Raw genomic sequence first — 23,870 nt, 5'->3', positions numbered from 1 at the left:
TCATTCTTAAACAGTTCAGACTTGAGTGCTCGTGTGTGTGTGTGTGTGTGTGTGAGTGTTTGTGTCCTGGTGCCCTCACCCTTCGGCCCAGGATTTGATTGATAGCTGCACTCTCTTTCAGCGTGCATTCTGCCACTACTTTGGCCCTCATCTCCTTCATGTACAACATGAATGCATTCAGAGGCTTCTTTATATGCGGCTTCTTCTTTTCATCCTCCTTTTTCTGGTCCTGATGTTTCCTGTTGGATTGAAACAGATGTTTTTAGGGACGAGTGTTGGCATTGGTGCCAGTTTGAATTGAAAATGGGTCCAGTAATGAAAAAAAGCTGCTGTGTGTATGTTTGTGTGTGTTGCTTTTGAACTCACGAGCTGTTGAGCGTGCTGATGTCGCTGTGAGAGGACTCCTGTTTGACGTTGGGCGTGACTATGGCAGGGTGCGGGATGCCCGTGGTGTGCAAACTGTGGTGGGGAGGCACCATGTGGGGAGGGAATCTGGAGGAGAGAAGACTGTGTAAATCGTCAGAGTGGACACGGGTGAAATGGGGGCAGATACATACACATGCACAGTACATTTATGCACAATGTTATTTAGTAGCATATGAATTAAGGGAAAAACTGCAGATGACAAATGATCTCACTCGGTGTTCGAAGGTTTTATGCCTTGTTTAGCACTTCTTTGAATTAACACACTGCTCAGTTGACGGATTCTGAATAATCTTTCTTTGTTCCGACCCAATGAGGTCTGCTTCTCATCCCTCCCTCCAGTGCTCCATAAATATAATAAAACTGGCTTCCCATGAATGTAGGGAAACCAGTTTTTACTAGGTTTATAAAGATACATCACATCGTCATCATCTCTACGCACAAAGTAATGAGCCTGGAGAAAGCCTATATAAACTGCTGCGTAGAAAGCAAGTGAAATATTTGTGCACGTATTCGTGTGAGCTGTGCAAATCCTTACACATATCTGAGAACAAGAGTAGAAGAGGATGAAAAAAAAGAGCAGGAATATTAAAAAAAAAACAAAAAACAGCTCATTATCCGGCTAACTCTGGCTTCATAGCTTGGAGCCAGAATATAATGATGAGCATAAACTCACAAGGAACAACTAGTTTCTGTTAGAGGCGCTCTCTGGGGACAGTGTTTACCCAAGTCTCTCCTCCTCTCCTCCCGTCATCGCTGACACGTCTGTGTTTGCACCGTGTCACTCGCCTGCCTCTGCTGAAGGCGACCTATACTATAGCGGTGGCGCCGCCATCATTAGAACCCCCTACTCCACCCATTCTCCTGCATACTTGTTAAAATTTCCTCTGTTCCACCACCCAATTTTCCCCCCTTCTCTGCTTCTTAGTGTCCCATCAGTCCTTGAATGCCCCCTCCCACCAGTGCTGTTTCCGCTGTGAGGCCCAGGTTATGGTTTAAACATGACGGCCATGCCTTTGAAGCGGAAGCCATCATCCAGCTCATCAGCACAGAGCTAAGACTGGCACCAATTTAACCCTACTACTGAGAGAGAGAGAGAGAGAGAGAGAGAGAGAGAGGGGAAGGTATGTGTGTGAGATATATATAACACACACACATACGGGGGGGGGGGGGAAGCAAGAGAGAGAGAAAAAGAGGGAGAGAGAGAGAGAAAGAGAGAGAGAGAGAGAGAGAGAGAGAGAGAGAGAGAGAGAGGACTCCTGTAGGCTGCAATGTCTCAATCTTCTTCCTCACCAGCCGCATGTCAGCGAGCGCCATTTAATTGCCGAGTGGAGCTTCGGCCCCTGTGTCTGTTTAATGTATAATGACCCCACTGGTGTACTCTTTCTCTCCCTCAAGAAAAAGAACGGATGGGAGCGTAGGTGCAGATGGAGGAACATATCAAAGGGCAGGTGCAGACAGGGGGCCTTGCACTTCCTCCTCCTGCCACTCGGGATGGGTGATGGACCCACACAACCTTCACCCCATTATCAAAAATAATGTAGCTCATTTGCCAGATCCAAGTCGTCTCTGCTCAAATGTATTTTTCAGGAGGTCGCTGTGGTACCTGGCTGCAGCGAGGACTGCTCCGTGAGCGCTGTATGCTAAAATGCAGACTAAACGGTCAGCGGTAATGCCATGTCCTGTAGGGGGAAATCCTCACAAAGCCTAGCAGCATTCACTCTCTCTCTCAACTTTTGAGACAGACTAAATGATTATTCCTGGCTCTCATTATTTTTTTTTCCAGGAGGTGGGGTAGAGCGCGGCCATGCTGCTGCAGTTTTTAACACAAACATGTTAAAGCACTTTTGCTGCACACAGACATGAGACTACCACCTATTAATCTATGGTAATTCAATTATAGATTATCAAAACACATTAGCTCTTCCCCAGCCCAGCTCCAATCCCCCTAGCCCCCATTCACCAGATTCAATTAGGCAGCACTGGAAATAGGATGATCACAATATAAAGGGCTCATTAGGAGAGAATTAGCTGTCACTTAAGACCAGGTCCACTAGAGGCTGGGGAGTGTGCAGCATGCGCGCGCGCACACACACACACACCTGAGTGTAGAGATTTAGCAGAGCTCAGCCAGCCGTGGCAGAGTACAAACTGCAGCCCTCCAGAGCCAAAGCTGCTACCTACACACACACACACGGCACCTCACTCATGACTCGACCTACAGCAGGGTTCTTGCCCTTCTGTTGTGAAAACATTTCAGACCTTTTTAAGTCTGTTGTTGTTGTTTTTTTTTTTGCTTTTTTTTTTAAAGCTGTATCATGAAATGAAAAAACTTTGATATGCATTAGAGCAGGGGTGGGCAATTATTTTTTCCATGGGGCCACATGAGAAACAGAAAATTTTGTGGAGGGCCGGACCAAAAGGCTGAACTAAATTCTGCATAATATTAATTGTATTTCTTTATCTAAAGCAGTAAATAACTTTGTTTTTACAAGCTGCTAAGACTGGTAAGAGTGTGGAAAAAACGAGGTTGCCTTACAAAAAATGTCATTTATTCGATCAAATTTCCCAAAACAATGGTTAACAAAATGTCAACGTTTGTACCATTTTTTTTCAGTCACATTCACCCCAAAACACAATAAAGACATCACAATATTGTCTTTCTACTCCAAATATCAAGCAAGATACATCATATTATAATAATGATGCTCACGTTTGTAGTCTAATCACCTCATTTGGTGTTTTTCAGTTTTTTATTTGTTCAGTGAGAGAAATCTAGTCTCTGTTGGTCTTTAACGAGTGCATCAGAGTCAGGTTGAATGTCTGAGGTGGAGATGCGAAGCACAGCTGACACATGATCATCGGTGAGAGAGGATCTATACCTGGATTTGTTAAACTTCATCACTGAAAACGTCAATTCGGTGTAGGTATCAGATCTACAGATCGGCTCGGGCTCCGGCGCCTGCTGGTGACGTCACACTATGTGATTGGCTGGACCGTTTGAAGGATGACGTACAAGTTTGTGGTTGGTCTGGACAAATTATGGAAGTAGTTATCGCGGGATTAGGTTTCGTGGGATTTCATGTCATGTTCATGTCGCGCGCATTGCGTTTTTGTTGAACACAACTTCAAAATAAAAGCACTGCACATTCAGTCCATGCATGAGGTAAAATTAGAAAATACGTTTATTTTGTAATTTCTAATTAACCTTACGCGGGCCGGTCAGAATGAACCAAAGGGCCGGATGTGGCCCGCGGGCCGTAAAATGCCCAGGTCTGCATTAGAGAGACTAATGCATTAATAGCTAAATACATAGCTATTTTTTCCAATGGCTAGGAAAAAAAACTATCCATATCCATACTTTTTCCAAACTGTTTTCTGAATTTTTATTTATTTATTTTTTTAAGTTCTTAAAACGTACGTCAATAAATTCTATTCAGAACTGGACAGGTATATCATGAGAAGCAGTAAGAGCTATCCTCAGGATGAACAAGACAACAGAAATATATATTACATGATATTTATCACAATATTTAGGCCTGTTAAAAAATTGTAAAAGAGCAAATCCACTTTAAATTTACTCAAAAATGAATAGTACACTAATTCTAAATTATATCTAAAAAAAAAAAAATCATGAAACTGAATGCAGGTAAATGTCCTGAACATTTTATAGTCGTGATACTAATGAGTTCTCCATCACGGTTAGACACACAGCTGCTTTGTGAGCGAGGCCTGCGAATGTTGGGTTCTTTCTGCACACACTAACCCCAGGTCAGGCTTCACAGGAGTTTCACTCACACCGGTTCTCTCCTCATTTCTCTCGCTCCCTCTCTCACACTTATCCATCAATGTCCCGTAGCTCAGCAGGACCAGCCCAGTCAAGCTGTTTTTCCAATCGCACTGCAATTAAATGGAAGTTTGTCGTTGTCTGGAGACAGGCTGGGCTTCTCCAAACTATAAACCAGACCTGCCTCTTTACCTTTCAGAGCTCTTTTATCATCATCACCACCATCATCGGTGAGCTGTGGGTGAAGTGCAGCAGGACGAAGGAGGGGAGATGGAGGAGTGGGTGGAGGGAGCCGTCATACGCAACACATTTGCTTTTGCGCCTCTTTCGGTTTCGAACAAAAGATACAAGAACAACACCACAATAAGATGATTTGTCATCTGCAGTTAACTCCTCCTTCTACTAAGCATCTGAGAATCCCTGTGGAATGATTGCAGTGACACACACACACACACAGCACTATAAACTCTCTCTTGGGTGTGTTTGCTTATTCTTAATGGTCCCCACAAATCTCAAACGCAAAAGCAGTGTGAAAAGCAGCAATTCCCAACCTCTCCTTCTCAGCAATGCCTTCTTTGGCTTATTTATGTTTCTACCTTGCAGTACTGAAACAGCAGAGAAGACATTCATAGTCGATAGCATTCTGCAGTGTGCATCAGGGATAAACACTCTTCAGGGATCTCATTATAAAATAATAACAATAATTAATATTTGAATAGAGAGCAGAGTGCTGGGGACTGGCTTTCTGAGCACTGTGGCGTGAGCAGCCTCTTCTTAAGGGAAAGTGTACGGCATGTTTGACGTGTGCTATATCTAAGTCTAGCTAGTATTCACTCCATGTGCGCTGTCCCAGAGCTCAACTCACCTTGACATGGATGCGTTGACAGTGAGGGCAGTTGGGTAGGGGTGTCTAAAACCTCCTGTTGTGATTGGGTAAACCGGTTGACCTTGCCTGGGAAAAGAAGAAAGGGATGAAGGTAAAGCAGGGGATAAAAAAAAAAAGAGGTGAAATAAAGCTACTCTCTCCATGCAGACTGCTTTATTCTCATTTGATCGTGACAAAAATCTAGGGGATTGCAGAGCGCCGATCAAAGGGAAGCAAACTCTGAACAATTTGAATTCCACAAATCTGATAGGAATAGCTAATTAAATTTCATAACCCTGTGCTTGGTGTCGACGGAGGCCTCTCTTCCCTGAGCTGGAACTAGGTGTTTTGTTGTGATAATTAAAGACGAAGCACCAGGCCCTTTAATGGAGCCATCACGCTAATTGAGGTCTACACATCCAAAGACAAACAATAATGAATGTAAATTTATACCAAAATAAAGTGCAGCAAATCAAAGGACTGTGGCTGTGCTTGGGGCCTCTCTCGGTATTTAGATCGCGGTGAGAAAACATTAAATTAACAGAGCTTAATTTGTAGCCTTTTGTCATATTAACAAGTGTTGACAAGAGTTACCAGGGGAAAGCCCCCATGTGGAATTGTGGGTAAAATATGGGCAATCACAGTTCATTACTCTAATCGGACAATACAGAGACATGCAAAATAGCGTTTGCCACAAAGAAACAACTTAGGGTTCAGGGTAGGAAGAAAGCCACAGTGCATTGATGTGGGTCTCAGAGGTGTTTTACTTTAATGCATAAACTGCATCGAGGAAGAGAGCTTTCATGTGACCATGCACAAGTCTTAAACTGCTTTAAAACCAAGGTACAAGGTAGAGCAGCAGCGGAATGAGCCATGCCAAAGGAATAGACAGATTATGGAAATGATTAAGCTTTTCAATACTACACACTGCGACTTCATTGCTGAGATATAATAATGCTGATATGGAAAATCAGAACACAGAAAGAACTTGAGGACAAACAGACATAAAAAGAGGAATAAAACGGTGTGCTTACTGTGGTACTAACCATCCTAGCGGATGGGGGATCTGGCCTACAGTGCCAGGAGACAGAGGGTAGTATGGAGATATATCTGGAGGATGTGGAGGCCTCGGGATTCCTGTAAGAACATTTCAGAGAAACAAAAGACACACACTGTCAAGATATTCATCTGTTTGTCCTGAAGTTAGAGCGTTAAAATCATTCTTTGGGCGTAGTGATGATAATAACTACGCAGTAGATATCACGAAAAGGTGAGCAGAGAGAGAGAGAGAGAGAGAGAGAGGAGAAGAATAAGTGGTTGTGCTCACACAGCCTGCGATAGCACACGTTTTGATCAAAGCTTTTGAAGGCAGTCGCAAAATGCTGTGCCAAGAAATACAAGAAGAAAAAACAGCAGTAAACTGTCACTGGTGTCTCTTGAGCCAGAGGGTTAATAATGGGTGATAATTGTGTTTTGGGAAATGCTCTGTTTGCTGACAGACTCATCATTTAGCATCAGATTTCAGGTCAAAGCTTTCCAGCCACTAGGTGGACCCTGAATATCTAATCCAGTGCAATCTCGCTGTAAAGGAACGGACTTTGAAATGCTTCAACGTGAAGAACCTCTCAACACGCTAATTCTAACTCAGACGACTCAGTTTTAGGATCTAGATGAGAACATGATCCTATAGAATTGCACAAAATGTACTTATTTAATCAATTACATCTAAATATGTGCCTAGGAATTACATCCCAAAACATGGCAAGCGTTTCAGTGTCACATTAACTAATCTTACTACTGGAGCCTAAATGGCATTCCATCTTTAGAGAATGTGGCAATGAATTAAGCTGATTTATTAAAAATTTGTCATTAGACATGTAAATAACATTCATTTCAAAAGGTGTTAGAGATGAAGATGAAGGCTAACTTCTATGAGGCTAAGAAGAAGGAACGCACACATGTAGTACTACAGCACACATGCAAGTTTAGGAAAAGGTCTTAATACAGCTTGTTAATTAATAAAACCCTAAACTCAATTAAGCAGCTCTATTAAATGTTACACAGTACAAGTCTCAACGTTCTTATTGGCGCTGTAATGAAGATCATCAAGAGAGCGAACCGTTACCCCAAAACACAGCAGAACATGTCAGCTATGGATACATAATGTGTGAGCTTTGAAAAACCAGTGGTGGTGTTGAAGTTTATGACAGAAGCCGGTACTTTTCGGAATATTCAGAAATGGCTAAACTTTTTTTTTTAATGTTTTTTTTTAAAATCAGAATCAAATTGTCTACAACTGTTTGCTCAGTTCAGAGGAAATAGCTGTGCCTTCATAGTTTAAGAACAGAAGTGTAGAAGGAGTACTATAACCCTAGCCTTCTCTCTGACCCCTAAGGAAGGAGATGTAAGTCTAGCCCATGCTCTTTGTGTAGCATACTTATTCTATCCACATTCACTGGATATGAGCAATCGCATGCTCTGATTGGCTACTCTACTACTAGGCTATCAGCTCATATACCGTGTGTATTGTGAAAAAACAAAATGGTGGCGTGCACCAAGTCAGATATATCACTTTGTTATCAAGTATTTAAAAGAAACAGAAATAGCTAAAAGAATATAGTTTTTTCCCCAATATCGCCTGTTCCAGACTCCAGTTTAGTTAGTGGTGGTAAAGCCTAGGTCACAACCGGACGTATGATTTTTTGGCCGCGCGATTTTTGGCGTTTCCCAAATCGCTGCGGTTTTTTTTGTTCATGGAGAAAGACGCACGTTGGCCGTAAGTTTGTCTTGCAACCTGAAAAAAACGTAAGCGCCCGTAGAGTTTGTTTGACATGACAAAGAACCTCTGCGGCCGGTCTGCGGCTCGAAAATCAGCACGTCACACGCGCGCCCTCCGTGCGTTTCTTGCGTTTTTTGCACGTAGACCGGCCATAGGAGCACGTACGGCCGGTTGTGACCGAGGCTTAACGCACCTTTAAGTTGGTTTACCAACCGCCAAAAAACCCTAAAGGAGAAGAACAAAATGGCGGTGCATGCTGCTGAACCAACCAAGGACAAAATATAAACTACTCAAAAACAAACACCCCCCCCCCCCCCCCCCCCAAAAAAAAGCACAACAAAATATGGAAAAAAAAAATTTGATAGTAAGAACGTATTTTTTTTATTTTTCAAGAATTATTATTATAGCATTTTTCATAAATTGCTACTGTCATTTTGCCAGTTTGTTTACATTCTAAGCAGAAACAATTTTGTCGGATGTTTTGTATAAAGTTTTTATTTATCGAATTTGCAAAAAATAAAAATATAAACGCTCTGTTTCTCAAAATCCAGTGAATGTGGATAGAATAAAACAATTATTCCATCCAATCTCATCATACATGGCTTATAGCCAACTCGGCGCTACGCGTCTCGTCAACTATCAGCTCATGTACGACTCGATTTCGTGGAATAACTGTTAAATAATGAAAAGAATATCAACCAATATTATGTTTAATATACAGTTCTTTGACTACTGGCCTGCGCTAGTTCCTTAAGGTTGATGTTATTATGCATCTGACATGGGTTTTGATTTACTTGTGTCATCACTGCAATGGATTGTGTGTGGTTTTGTGTGTGTGTGTGTGTGTGTGTGTGTACGCCTGTTTTCCCACCTGTTTTGGGGTCCACGTCTGTCTGTAGGTGTGGAGGAGGGTTCCCTGGCGTGAAGTGTTCATTGCTGTAGGTGATCAGAGGTGTAAGCGGGTGCACATGGTGAGGGTGCTGTACCACCGGGACCTTATTAGACTATAGAGACAGAAAGAAGAAGGAGAACAGAATAAAGTGTTCAGGTGTTTTTAATATGTATAACAATTATAATTGCACTACAAGTCTGTCAAGAACCAACTAAATGCTAGGTTATCAAATTGAGCATGCTGACTCCGCTCCAGCCACAGGCCTGTGTTCAGTAGCGCGCGGTCTGAAATGAAAAACACTTGTGCAGAGGTGCTGGACCACAGGATATTAAAACAGACATCTGACACCGAAAAAAGCCCCCATGGCTGCCAGTTACACTATCCACCCCTCTCACCCACGGCTTTGCCCAAAGCTATCATCACAAGCACAATCAGGGAAACCACCTAATAAACAAAATGGCAGGCAATCCAAACACACTCCAACAGCAGCCCGCAAGTCTCCTACTTATCTCGCTCTCCCTCTCAGCTCCCCCTTTTCCTGTGGCTCCTACTCAGAGCTCGCCGCACATCCCTGTCCCCCTCCTCCTCCCTCCTGTTCCTCCAGGCTCTGGTTTTTGGGGAGGGCTTGTTTTATAAAATACTGGGAGGGGAGGTTGAGAAAATCCATTTCTGCGTTGTGGCCAAATTGGTTTTAGCTATGTAATCTGCTCTTTGTGCTCCTAAGTGGCACAGGCCCCATTTTCAATTACCCAAGATTACAGTTGAGCAGAGGGGTGCTGAAGCATAGCCTGGCATTAGCGGATTCCCAGCACACTCTACCTAACCAGATTATGGCTCCGCTGTAGATTAGACAGACCCCACCGCAGCCTGCACGCGAATTACAGTCTGCCTACATTTCGCCAACAATCCTTTTATTGGTTTTCAGGACACAGCGTGGTGAAGCTAAGCTCTGATGAGGAGCAAGAGGTGATTCAGTAACTATGAAGTCTGTTCTGCTCACCTGCCCTAGTTAGGCATGGAAGGGCATGTAATAACTTGTCATTTTCTCCTCTTAAGACACGGCAAGTCAAATCTGGCCCCCAGTGAGATGCTGTGGGGGATGATGATGTGGGTTGTCACAAAGTAGTTAAAACGCACATGAAACAATGACTGTGACCGCTTGTACAGGCTTTTTGAAAGCAGACACAAGCCATCCTTTTGTTCAGGCTAATCTCTTGGAGTCACTCCCCCCGCATTTAGCCAAGGAGAGACCTTGCATGTCGAAGGTTGACTACAGCTTGGGTCTGAGTGGTTAAAGCATTCAGCTAGGGCCCCCTCAGCTAGGGAAAGAGCAAGAGAGAGAGAGAAAGAGAGAGGGGCCACATGGAGAACTGGGGGGTGTTCCACTCCACCATATTCCCAATGAAAGATTAATGAACTGAGTACAGCTGCTGGGAGAAAGAAAAGGGCTCTGGGGACTCATTCAGGGTCCTGAGCACAGCCACGGCTGGGGAGAGAGTTAGTGAAGGAAAGACCAGAGAAAGAAAAAAAAAAGAGTGGTAGGAACGGAGAAGCAACTTGTTAAATTTGGAAATAGAAGGTCTGGGAGAGTATTATTATTATTATTATTATTGTGGTGTGGTATATGACAGCTGCCAAACACAGCTGATGAGTTTGCCATTGAGGCAGCGATGCCCTGGTCCACCCGTCTCCCCATAACCTCCCCCTCCATAATGATGTGAAAGAATGTTGTCAATTCTCCCTGTGCTGAAAGGCTTTAGTAGCCATTTAAATGAGTTCTTTTGTCCAAGGCTCTCCATTGAGAGACAGTTCCAAATGGCCATCCACTGCGGCCACATTCACCCAGAGACAAGCCAAATGATTTACATCACAGTCAGTGCGGGCCTAACAGGCGCCCTTTCAAACGCCCCACGTTTAATAGGGAGACATTCCGTTTATCTGGAGCGCTGGCTACAGTTATACTCTCGCCACACAATAACACGGCCCTGAAAACACTACCAGGACGGAGGAGAGCTGAGAACTGGAAGTACACCTCTAAAAATACAAAGCCCAAATAGCTCCTGTGTGACGTTAAGTAGGGAAAGATTTAAGATTTGACTTTCAGGCAATTTATGCATACCTAATCCATGCATATAAATAACTCTCAAAATTTCTTTAATGAAATATAACTCTGTACATTTTGACTCATTAACATCTGTTCCTACCATCAGTGCCTTCACACACACGCGCACAAAAATAACAAGGCAGGTGGATAAATCAGTTCTCTTATATTATACAATCAGATCCTTCAAACATTCTCTTCCCAGAGGACTATTCAACTCCATTAAATCCTCAGTCTTTAAAAAAGCCCCACTTTAAACTTGGCATATTGACCCCTTCTGCTATTATACGATGGCTACACACTGTTCCTCCAGACACGGCTAATTGTCTCTAGCAGTTGTATGGCGCGAAGAAGACCACCTACACACACAGCACACAAACACCACAACAGCTTTCTCACAATCCTACTTCAGGATTGAGGCATGCACTAATGTTTGCGTGTGGACGCAAAGAAATATGGAGGCGTCTTATTTATATCGTCTGCAAAGTAATGTGTTATGTTAAAGCACTTGTGAATACCTCCCACAACAAGCATCACTAACATGGGAGAAAAAGGTCATTAAAATGTTAAACGTTAACTAAATGAAACCACATCAAATAAGCTGCTTTTAGGAGAGATATTTGTCAGATATTGTTTTTGACACCTGCTTAAGAAAGTGTAAGTGTGTTTGGATCTTCGCTGCTCATTCTTCCTGACGTAATGTGAATGACGGTTCATGCTTGGGGTCGTGACCCCTAGCGGTGGTCCTAAAAAGGCCCGGCTGTTTGAATGGAAAGCGTGGAGAGTTTTCACTGCTAGAGATCTGATATCAGATACTATTCTGGTCAAATAACTGTTAATATTGTTAAAAATCAACATGATATCTTGCAGAGCAGTGGATTCGACATGGTGCAGATGCCAAGAGCAAAGGGATGAGGGACAGAGATGTGGACAAAGCAAGACAAGCTGTTTGCGCTGCATTTCCACTCAGTGGCACCTTGCACAGCAATTTAAAGCCTAAATGTGAAGGTGATGACCCTGTGGTCCCCTGGGGACCCGGGAGCTTCTCCCTGTTTCATGTCATGATCTGATGAGTTGTCAGTAGGGCCTGCGGGCCCTAATGAGCTGTGGTGAGGTTGCGGTTTGGGTTGGGGCGGGGGTGGGGGGCTGACAGCGTTGTGATGGATAGGGGACTCTCAGGCCTGCAAATTCCAGAGCTAGCAGGAAACGCTGCCAGAGACTTGAACTGAAGGAGTGAACGTGCCAGTGGCTCGCATCCAAGCACACAGACGGACACGATGCAGAAAACACACTTGCATACACGCCGAGTATGTGCACGAGAGCCACATGCACTCTCAACCATAACAGATTGGAAGTATGAGAAACGTGTTAAGAACAGGATATGAAATCAGTTATCAAAATGCAATTCCGAAAGTTCGCAAGCAGTCACGTGGCTTTCTGGGTCAAAGACCAGACAGAACATACGGCGCTCTTTTAAAATCGGGCCTCGATGTCTGTTGCACAGTTAGGGTAAAAATGGTAAAATGTTATCAGTTATTAAAGCTGGCTCTTTATTAATATTTATGTGAAGATGTCTGGGGTTTAGTTTCTTCTCATGTCTCCAAGCTAGATTTTACAAATAATATTATGGTACAAGGCGGCACGGTGGTGTAGTGGTTAGCGCTGTCGCCTCACAGCAAGAAGGTCCTGGGTTCGAGCCCCGGGGCCGGCGAGGGCCTTTCTGTGTGGAGTTTGCATGTTCTCCCCGTGTCCGCGTGGGTTTCCTCCGGGTGCTCCGGTTTCCCCCACAGTCCAAAGACATGCAGGTTAGGTTAACTGGTGACTCTAAATTGACCGTAGGTGTGAATGTGAGTGTGAATGGTTGTCTGTGTCTATGTGTCAGCCCTGTGATGACCTGGCGACTTGTCCAGGGTGTACCCCGCCTTTCGCCCATAGTCAGCTGGGATAGGCTCCAGCTTGCCTGCGACCCTGTAGAAGGATAAAGCGGCTAGAGATAATGAGATGAGATGAGATTATGGTACAAGTACACAAATTTGAGTTTCTTTGAAATATCGAGTCTGTAATAAAAAAAAATTTAAAAAAAGACCTGAATTCAATTTAAGATGAATTAAAATTACAGTCGTATGAATATGGAAATTTACAATGAACATTTGACAGCTGCACTGATACATTTAGCTTTAATAATTACTGCTCGGGGAGATTTTTTTCATTTGTTAATGAATAAATATAATTATAAATCGAAAATATATCATAATCAATCCACCTGTGTCATGATAGCCAGATTTTTATGAATTTATGTTACACAACTCAATAAACACAATGGTACATGTACCCTAGGATTAAAAGACATTCTGTTCCTTCCCCATCTCTCTCTCTCTCTCTCTCTCTCTCTCCCTCGCTCGCTCACACACACACACACACACACACACACACACACACACACACACACACATGTACATGCACGCAGATATATACATACAGATATAGAGAGGCATCCCTCAAAAAAAAAAAAAAGATCTAAATGATGTTAAAATAAGTACTAAACCTCCAGAAGGATGAGTACTCACCCAGGCAGTGAGAGTGAGCGGCCAGCAGCGGGCCTGTTGGAGCAGAGAGAGGCTGGAGGGCAGCGTTGCTCTCTTCCCAGCCCCTTCATCCAGCCCCAACGCCAGGCCTTCCCTCAGGTTCATAACCACAGCCCCCTCCCCTCTACAACTCCGCTCTGTTGCTACAGCCAGCAACAAACTGCACGCCTCCTTTTCTTCCCCCTTTTTTTTCTTTTTCAGCCCCGTTTTCTGCCCCAGAACTCCTTTTGTGTTTAAGCATACGCATGTGTGTCCCTCACCAAAAAGGTAACTTCACCAAAGCGCTATATTGCCAGTGATGATGTTAAGCATGGAGGCGGGTGGGAAGCGGGTGTCAGGATGCCTGGTCAGGCCCGTAGTCCTCAGCCTCATCACACATCTCGCTCCATCTTTACACAGCTCAGCTCAACTCAGCCCATTCCTCTTTAACGGCCAGCCTGGCTCTCTCCTCGAGCAAACTTTCAAATGGTTAACAAAAAAAGAAAAAAAGAAAAGATCATATGAAAGCATGGGAGCAAAAAGTAAAAGCCTGTGTGAGTTTATGCCACTATAGAGAAATCTTCCCACAAGCGAAAAAACTTCTAAAAAAAACCCTACAAATTGTTAAAAAATTGAACTTCTTTCTTTATATGAGTGTGTATGTGTGTGTGTGTGTGTGTGTGTGTGTGTCTGTAAGCGGCATGTGTTTGTGTGTGGGCTCTAAACTGCCTCCAGGATGCCCAAAAACCAGCAGCTTGAAAAGCCTCGGCTACAACAAGGCAAAGTGAGCTAGGCGAGCGAAGGAGACAAAGAAAGAGTGAGAGAGAGAGAGAGAGAGAGAGAGAGAGAGAGAGAGAGAGAGAGAAAAGAGCAAGAGAAAAGAAGACAACAACATCCACAAGGAGAGGGCAAGATCAGCAAAGTGTGGCACGTAGTCACTTAACTCTGTAATTCTGACACTGTGTGTGTGTGTGTGTGTGTGTGTGTGTGTGTGTGTGTGTGTGTGTGTGTGTGTGTGTGTGTGTAGGGGGGCAGAGCAGAGAAAGGTATTTGTCTCCACTTTGACACAGACGTGGCTTCTTGCTTCTCCCTCCTTTCTAAATGGGAAGAAGAGAATAAAGAGGATCCTGTGCTTAACTCCTGCTGACCTCTCCAGGTCTAAAAGCTGAACACACAAGGCCACGGCCTCAAGTGCACCGACCACATTTCCCCCTTTATCACACTCACTTCAAACTTCATTGTGTTGGATTAATTCCTGTAAATACGCAGCAGCTGCAGTGTGCACTTTCTCCACGCAGGACCGTGACTGTGGCACTGACGGGTGTTTCCACATCCTCACATCGCTGCATCACACCTTATTCCCTTTCCATGTGTTTTTAAAATCTAAAAAAGTGTAAATATCTGCAGACATTTTTATTAAAGACATTAGTATGAAATAATAATAATAGCCCTGCAATGACCTGGCGACTTGTCCAGGGTGCACCCCGCCTTTCGCCCGTAGTCAGCTGGGATAGGCTCCAGCTTGCCTGCGACCCTGTAGAACAGGATAAAGCGGCTAGAGATAATGAGATGAGATGAGATGAGATAATAATAATAATAATAATAATAATAATAATAAAAAAATGTAAAAATCCCAATTGGATCAATCATTTTAATATTATGCTGAATATTTGAAACTGATGCCAGGGAAATATAAAGAGGTGAAAATATACTTCAATTGAGAGACAGCACAAAAATATTTTAAGCTCTACTAAAATTTGCTCTTTTGCCTCACTTGCTGTCCAGCTCTCGGCTGGCGTTTGGTGGCCGTCCTGAGGCCTTTAATGCCCGAGCTGAGTCCTGGGAAAGTCTCACAGACGCTGCACACAAAAGCAGCAGGCTGCAATGTGACAAGTGAAAGAACGGCAGCAGTGTGGCAGCTAATTGCCTTCAATCCTTTTCTCCATTCAGCCGGCTGACACTCGCACACACACACACCTTCATCATCCTCGCCGTTTCTACAGCAAACTGGCAGCCTGACCACTACTGACCATCCGCCTGCAATCACCCACCACTTTTACGCACTGTCAATGATTACAAATAATACGCTTTTGCAATAATAATAATAATAATAATAATAATAATTGCAACTCATAAAAAAAATCCTAGTATTTGCAGCATGTGATCTAGGTTATAATGCAGAAATACACAATTAACAAGAGTTGTAGAATATTCATAATACAACATTAATAATAATAATAATAGGACGAAGAAGAAGAAGAGGAAGAGAAAAAACATTTTTAGCATTTTTTTCATTAACCCAATTTTCCTTACCCATTTGTATATAATTTTAATTTATTCAAAATAATATAAGCATATTTTCATACGTTTTAATAATTTTAGAAATATAATAATTGAATGTTTTATAAAATTCAAAATCATTACCGGTAATTCTATGATTAGTTTGTAATTCAAATCAACATAAATAATGTTTGTTTCAGATGTAATATATTGTATAATATTTCATATATAACAATTTATTATTTCCACTATAGCGCTTAAAATATTACATCTATTACAAATTGAATGCAATAAAATTGTTGATAATATATCTGCAAATAATAACTGCACGCAATAATAATAATAATAATAATAATAATAATAATAATAATAATACAAGTGATGATAAATGTATAAAAAGATAATTGGAAAAACATTTGTTTAAAACATATAAAACATTTGTTTTTGTTTTTTTCATTTGTTTCTGAAAAGATTTAAGATCCTCAAATATTTTAGCATCCTTCTTGTCTTTATAAAAAGCTGGATGAATGCGCCTGACAGCACAATCAAACAGAGCAGCCGTTCATTATAGAATATTGTCAAGCTGTCACTATCAACTAAAGTGATATAAATGGCTAAATATAAATGACAACAAAAGCGAGAAAAATAACTGGCGGGTGCAAAAATGGGAAAATTGATCAAATGAAAGGAATAATTTAGAAAAAGTAGAAAAATACGTACAAAAATAAAGTCTTACCATTTAAAAAAGCTCTATATGGGATGGGGTCCTGATGCTGCTTGGTTCCTGGTTAAAACAAGCATGCTGACACTCGCCCGAGCACTCTGACTACAACATGCACCTCGCCATGTCATCTGCTAATCCACTGGAGGGCAGCACCTCATCTGCAGCAGCCCGGCAGCCCTGATCTCCTCCATCCGATAACACAACACACTCCGATATACAGCATTCCCACTCGGCCGGCCGCGTCCTGAAGCTGTTACAGAGTGGGAACCTGCACCTTCAGCCCCAGAGCTACACCCAGCTCCCGGCTCACGCTACTCAACCTGTTCCCTCGCTCCCTCACTCGCTCTCTGGGACAGCAGAAGATTCATCTCTCTCTTCCCCTCGCTCATCTTCAGATCTCCTTTAATAAGCGCTTTTGTATCCATCTCTCTTTTTCTGCCATGTTGAAAGAACAAAAAAAAAAAGGCAGAGGAAAAGAGAGAGGGGCTCTCCTGCTTTCCGCAGCTCGCCAAGCATAACTGTACTCGAGCCGCTTCTACAGGAGTTGCCCTAACTTGGCTAAACTCAAGCAGCAGGGTGTCCCTCGTCATGTCATTAATCCCTAACGCCACGCTCCATTCACAGCGGCAGGAAAAATAAAACACAAAAGCAGGGAATAAAGGAGTGCAGAAAAAGTCAGAGCGAGTAATCCGATGCGACTCGGAGCGGCTGGATGCGGGCACGTCGCCACATCGCCCCGCGCTTCTGCTCGCCTCACCATGCACAAAGTTTGATGTCGGGACACAAGCCATCAGGAACGGATAAAAAAGACAAACTGACATTTATCAACAAAAGAGTTCTGCACATGGAAGCTACGCTTTTCAACTTGCAAGCGAGTCCCAGTAATCTTTAAAGACAACATGGCAAAAAATAAATAAATAAATAAATAAAAGCGCTGAACCGTGAAGTCAAACTGCTAAAACAGCCCAAAATCAACAGCAATACGTGCTAAAACCTGACAACTAAACTGAGCCGTGATGATTTCTGGAAGATGAGCAATAGTAAAATTAAGCACGGCCGACTGATGGCTGGAAGTGAGGAAGCCCACTCTTAAAGCCGTGATCCGACCAAACGCCGTGCCACCGCTGTGAGCCTTTTAACCGTAGCAGAAAAAAAATCACCATTGATCTTCAAATGGCGATAATTGAAAAGATCAAAAAGATTAAACAAAAACTGAGAATGTGCTGACTTACCATGTTACGTTCCTTTTTTTGTTGAAACTTTTCGTTTAAGAAAAAAAAAGGAAAATATTTGCTCAAAGATGCAGCATCGGAGGTGTCAAATTTTCGCAGTGGTCTCTTGATCGTATTACTTCCACAGCCCTGCCTTCCAATGCGTCTGAACTTTTTCTCTTTCTCTTTTATTTCGTTTGTGCTACCTAGCCTTTTTTTTGTTTAAGACTTTAAAAGCTTTCAGCTCAGTAAACCAGCACAAATTATCTTGCCGCCTTGCGCAGCTCTGATGCTTTGGCCGCTAACTTTGGAAGGCCCTTTACTACTGCATCAAAATTAGCATTGTCAAAGCAGTTAATGAATATTAATATTGTATTTGTCATTGGAGCTGGCCCGTTGCTGAACTCCAAGTCATCCATCAGGGACAAGATTAAGCACACAATTATTTCTGACTGACAGGGACTAAATCTGCCTGATTTTTTTTTCTTCTTTCAAGAATTTAAAGAAAAAGACGATGATTTTTAGGCACCACTCAGAAGATAATAAACCCATTTAACAGACTTTTATTGAGTCAACATTTTATTTTGTGTGTGAAGGAGAATATAGGCAGAACAAAAATACAAAATACTGTTCTGTAATTCTGGCCAGTTTTGATAAGCGCATAAAAACAGTTTGAACACATTCCTAACACATCTAAAATTAGATCCCGTGTCACCTTAAAGGGCTGCAATTTAATTTCATAGACAATATTTTTTAAACATTACAAATGACTGCATTCAGAGGAAATCAGCGAGCAAATCACGCTATGAACATGAAAGAATCGGACGAACCGCTTGATAAATGGTTATGAAATAATTATGAAAAAGGATGGAGCGTTAATCTCAAACGGCAGGCTTGAGTTTTCTCTTCTGGAGTGTTTCATTGTGAACATCCAGGACCACACAGACTGCACTAAACCCAAGCACACACACTTTCCTCACCTCGACCACAAGCCCAAACTCTCACACTCCACACACACTCTACACACACTCTCGTACAGGCAGCTACTAACACAAATTTATAATCAGTTCAAAAAATATCACCAAAAACCCACAAAAAGCCCTCATGACTGAAATGTAGCTCAAAATATTTTTTGTGCGCATTCGATAATAAACAACTTCATGAAGGACATCTTACCTTGGGTAGTGTCTTAGATAAATTAGCCAAGTAATGTGCCATTTAATCCAGCTCAATTTTTCTTGTACGCTCCATCAGTAACAAGAAACGTGTGCAGCCGAAACACACACACACAAACACACACACACACACACACACAGGAACGCACAAATATTACAGCAGTGTTTCTGACATTAGAATAAGACCAAGATTAAGGAAGTTTAAGATCAGCGAATGAAGTCTTTCTGGACTTCAACACAAGTCTTCTGGCGGCTTTCGCCCACATCATCAGAAGCCCAATCAAAAACAATCCTCATTCTAAAATCTGAATTTTTTTTTTTCGTTTTTACTCTGAAAAACAGGCGAATAAACAGTGGAAAGAAAAGGCGCAGACGGGGGGCTGAGAAATGACAGATGCGACGGCTCTAATGCTATCGGAGCGGTGAATCGGTACGGGCGCGGGTCAAGCTGTGGCTTCACCTTCGAGCTCCGTGCTCCTGCTGACCACCCTGTCGCTCCCCTAATACCATTAGCACCCTCAGATGAACACACTAAATTGGGTTTTTGTTCTGGTGGAGCTGCTACGAGGCCGCCGGCTCAGGTTTACCAATACAACCACCGAAAACTAGAAAAGCGGCTTAGGAGCTGCTTTCACGTCTTCTGTGTTGTTTTCTTTTACATCCGAACACTGTCGATCGTGAGAGCTACGCATTCAGGAGCTTTTTTTGGTCCTGTTTTGAATTTAAATCTGAAAATAATTTTGAATTTCAAATTAGGAAAAAGCGCAAAATGTGCTTTATTTAATGTTAAAAATTTTGAAACGTTAAATATATGAGGAAATTTACAGAAATGTTTTTAATATTGTGTAATTCTGTAGATACGCTGAAACGTAGAGTGCTGAACAGGAAAAGGACTATTATAGTAAATAAAAAATATTTTATATTAAAATATTTTAATTTAAAATATTAAAATATTTTATTTTTTATATATATATATATATATATATATATATATATATATATATATATATATATATATATATATATCACATATACACACACACACATTTGTTAAATTGGTAAATTGTTCAAATAAAATGAATTAATGATTAATTTATTTTTATTAATTTTTAGATTATTACTTTACACAATAATGGGCAAAAATATACATCTTCCAGATCTTGAATCAATATGAGCAAGAAGCCCAGGGAAAACAAAAATATAGAAAATTCAAAAATACACGGCATCACTCTGCGTTTAAAAAAAAAAAAAAAACGGGGAAAAAAAAGAAAAAAGAAAAAGCCTTAAAATTCTGTATTGAATCAGTGTCAAGTAAGGAAGTGTGAGCTGAGATGAAAAGAAGTGCCTGTTAATGTGCACTGAGAGCGGCAGAAATAGATGCGATGTGCATGTGCGAGTGAACACACGTGTGTGTGTGTGTGTGTGTGGAGGATGGAGGAGAGGCAGAGAGATGCGAGCGAGTGGCTGTCGGCACAGCATGATCACATCAGCACTAGTATCAAATTAACTCTCCAACTTTGAAACTTATTGATCTGCTATTAAGACACTAGTGAACTTGATGAAGTGAGTGCTGTAGGTGACTCGGGGACTTCAAAGTCTTGCACAAGCCACATAAAACAAGCTGCTTTGATTCCTTTCTCACTTCAGAGCTGCAGAGGGAGCATTAAAAAAAGCCCCGATTCCTCTCCTTGGCCTTCCATTCACCCGGTCCCTGAGCCGAGCCCCAGCTTCAGCCTGAACGGCTTTTCTCCTCCACATCAGGAACCACGGCATCACACAGCCGCGCAGTTTACATCTACTCTGCATTAAACAAACCTCAGAAACAGCATATACAACACAAACATCCCTCCAACACACAGTTCCATGGAAGCAGAAATATAAAACACGCACACACGGCTAGGAGCATCGACGCCAATCTAAAAATGTCAACATTCAAATCCAGGGAGTGTAAAAATTCAGCTCTTTGTGCATAAAACACTAAAGCAATGAGAAGAAGAACAGTGCATCAGAAGGGCACAATTTATTATCAGTATTGTTATTAAAACCTCTCCTGTGCCACTGGGTGGAGACACAAGAAAAGAGAACATAATAATTTCACCTAATCATCATCTACAAACCCACAATGATATTAATTATAAAAAAAATATGAAAACAAATAAAACAGTCATTTTATTGATGCATTTTTATTGCATATACTATAATCTCGACATAGAAAATATCATTTCGTCCCTAAACTGCCTTTCTGCCGCTTTGCCTTTCACACACATCCCTGCTGTAAGAAAGGGCTGCTAAATGGATTTCAACGAGCGCTTTTGTAAACAGAGGAGGGAAAAGAGCTCAAGTTTACACACAAGGCTTCATCCACCCTACAGGGGTTTGCTAAAATAAATATTAAATATTAACAACTAAATTAATCATTGAGAGGACACTGCCTGGGCTCGGGCTTCAAATCTCAAGAGGAGTGTGCCATGGCACCGAGTGTTAGTGTTAAGCTCTCTCTCTCTCTGTGTGTGTGTGTGTGTGTGTGTGTGTGTGTGTGTGTGTGTGTGTGTGTGTAATTAAGAAGCCTAAACAGATGACAAATAGGAGACAGTTAAACATTTACTGTGTGTTTCTCTTTTCTCCTTCGCACTAATTTATTTAGTTATGAAAGGAATCAAAGAGGGGGTGTTAAGCACTTATCAGGAGACAGGAGACGAGAGTGTGTTTAAACACCACGCTGGAACATGACAGGCTGCATGGAGCAGAATGAGAAATTGTTTCGACATATCTCTGACTTTTTTTTTTTAAATATAGATGCAGAACATGTTAATTATAATTTTCAGTATTTTTTCTTTCTGCAAGTTAATGTCAAATAAAATAAAATAAAATAAAATAAAATAGTCACATGTATTGCACATCATTTTTATAATATTGAATGAAACAGCCAGATTTTCTGTGCTGTGCTGCGGAGAATCAGTGTCAGTCCTGTGCTCGACAAAAATAGTGCAGCAAAAGAGAAAGAGAAGGAACAATGCCTCCAGCACGCACGTCATATTTAACCCACTTGCAACATCGAAGTAAAAGTTATCACTTCCACCATCGTGCCGGGAAAAACATATAGTGCACTGATGGGAGAGGCAGAAGAAGATGAAGCCGACAAGGTAAAAAAGAGCAGAGTGCCACAAGCACATAGAACAACTTTCACCAATTAGTGAGGAGAGAGAGAGAGAGATAGAGACAGAGCGAGAGCTATGCTGTGGTAATGCTGCTCAAAGAGCCTGGGCCTCACGGCAAACCTGTCATGCTGGCTGGATTGATCAACAGGCCCACCATTTCTAATGGCAGTCTGTCATAAAGCCGCAACTATTGGGAGCCACCTGCCTCTCTGCTTGTAGACAGGAAAATGTGTGTGTGTGTGTTATGTGCAGCTGGGTCTATACGTTGCCGGCTCCACTGTGGGGCATTTGGGCCGTGTAACTCTGCTCCATCTTTAAGCAGCAGTGTGAGTGTGAGGGAGAGCTGATTTTCTCCTCTGAGCTTCACACTTTATCAGGCCTCAGGTGCTCATGTGTGACACGTTCAACAAAACTGCTGAAACACAACGCACCAAGCTACAGCAAGACACACACTTACTGCTGAAATATTCAGATGAAAAACAGACATAGGGTTTTGAGCTTTATGCAAAATAAATAAATAAATAAATAAAAGAAAGAAAGAAAAAAGAAATAAACAAGATAAAAATTTCTAATAAATATGAATATTAATGAACAATATTTAGAAATTATTATTATTGTTGTTGTTGTTGTTATTATCAGAATTTTGCCGATATTTATATTTTATTTATATTAAAATAAATTTCGCTGATGTGAAGAAACTCTATTAATGCTAAATACTTTCTATTACTATTTTCAATTAATGAAAGAAGCAAGCTAATTTGGTTTTAAATAGTTCTTCGAACAAAAACAATAATAATAATAATAATAATAATATCTGCTTCACTGTAAATGCTATCTTACTGGATTTACTCTTAAATATTAAAATTAGTTTTAAGTCTTCAAAAGTAATTACAACTTTCAATAAATGGATAAAAACACTAAAACACAAATATTTGCCCTTGTGGTATAAACAGAACTTGTGATAAAAACCAATATAGCATCCAATAAAACAATCACTTATGTCCTTCATTGTTCCTCTGAAGGGCCACCAGAGCGCTGTCATGCTAACGATTAAAAGTCAACTGAAAGTTACAGAACTTTTGAGTTCAAGGTGGTGCTACTCATTTGGAGTGTATGTCACGTACAGGTAACCTTTTTATCGCGTCTGCCTCTGGTCTCATCAGTCGATGAAATTCTCTGCCCGCGGCAGTGGCTTAGCCGAGGGACACCAACCAATAGAAAAATATTTCATTGTGTTAGTATTTCAAATGGCGGGCGGAGGGCGGCTGGTGTGTTTGGGAGAAGAAGAAGCACTAACCGATAGCTGCTAGTGGAATTAATTGGCTATTCCGAGAATAATGTCCCTTACTCTGGATCCTCGAAGGGCCAAGCGCCGGTGGAGTCCACTTTTTTCGGTGTCTTCAAAAAGAAGACCGCTTGGGGGTACTGGCTGTATTAGGGTTTTAGCTCATTCCCCTAAAGGCCGGCAAAAAATAATCAGAAGCACTGAACCAAACTCGGCTAATCCATAGGCTAATTAAAAACACAGAACCCCATTCCATCCAGCCGTACGCCAATCAACAAATACATATTTGTGGGAAAATTTCTTTCAGTTTTAACAACACATGATTACATTGAAATGGTTTAATTGTTCTGCGGAAAAAGAAAAACGCAGAGTAACGCGCGATATCTGAGAACGACGGCTTTAACTTGGATTTCAGCCAGTGTTCGATAAATGGCTAAAGATGGCGCTACCATGGAGGTGCTTCAATCCTTTTATTCAAGGGGATTTGAGTCTGAGCTCTGTTCCACATCACCCAAACACATGCAATGACCCTAACTGATATTGGTGCATCTCTTAGACATATCTTAATCTAACCTTTTGAAAGCTCTACGGCTTTTCAAACTCAAAACAGCATTAAGAATGAGCAT

The 23,870-nt window shown here is 41.7% G+C and overlaps 1 protein-coding gene across 12 annotated transcripts in view; it reads right to left on the bottom strand.

Moving 5' to 3' along the window:
• Positions 1 to 23,870, bottom strand: part of tcf7l2 (transcription factor 7 like 2) — a 119,999-nt gene that overhangs the window by 7,653 nt on the left and 88,476 nt on the right. For 8 of the 12 annotated variants that reach the window (XR_009656504.1, XR_009656505.1, XM_060939962.1 and 5 more), the window contains exons 5-9: positions 8,726 to 8,858; positions 6,110 to 6,212; positions 5,076 to 5,162; positions 367 to 507; positions 80 to 239 (exon numbers count right to left, since the gene is read on the bottom strand). Coding sequence is in view for 10 of the 12 variants with exons in the window: in XM_060939962.1 (XP_060795945.1) it covers positions 80 to 239; positions 367 to 507; positions 5,076 to 5,162; positions 6,110 to 6,212; positions 8,726 to 8,858 (624 nt within the window). In the remaining 2 variants the exon portion in view is untranslated. The remainder of the gene's footprint in view (positions 1 to 79; positions 240 to 366; positions 508 to 5,075; positions 5,163 to 6,109; positions 6,213 to 8,725; positions 8,859 to 23,870) is intronic. The other 4 variants (XM_060939963.1, XM_060939957.1, XM_060939958.1 and 1 more) reach the window with 1 other exon arrangement.

This window comes from Neoarius graeffei, chromosome 14 (genome assembly GCF_027579695.1).
Source record: "Neoarius graeffei isolate fNeoGra1 chromosome 14, fNeoGra1.pri, whole genome shotgun sequence".
Classification (NCBI taxonomy): Eukaryota; Metazoa; Chordata; class Actinopteri; order Siluriformes; family Ariidae; genus Neoarius; species Neoarius graeffei.
The sequence above is the reverse complement of the archived record's forward strand: the minus strand, read 5'-3'. Positions and strand labels throughout refer to the sequence as shown.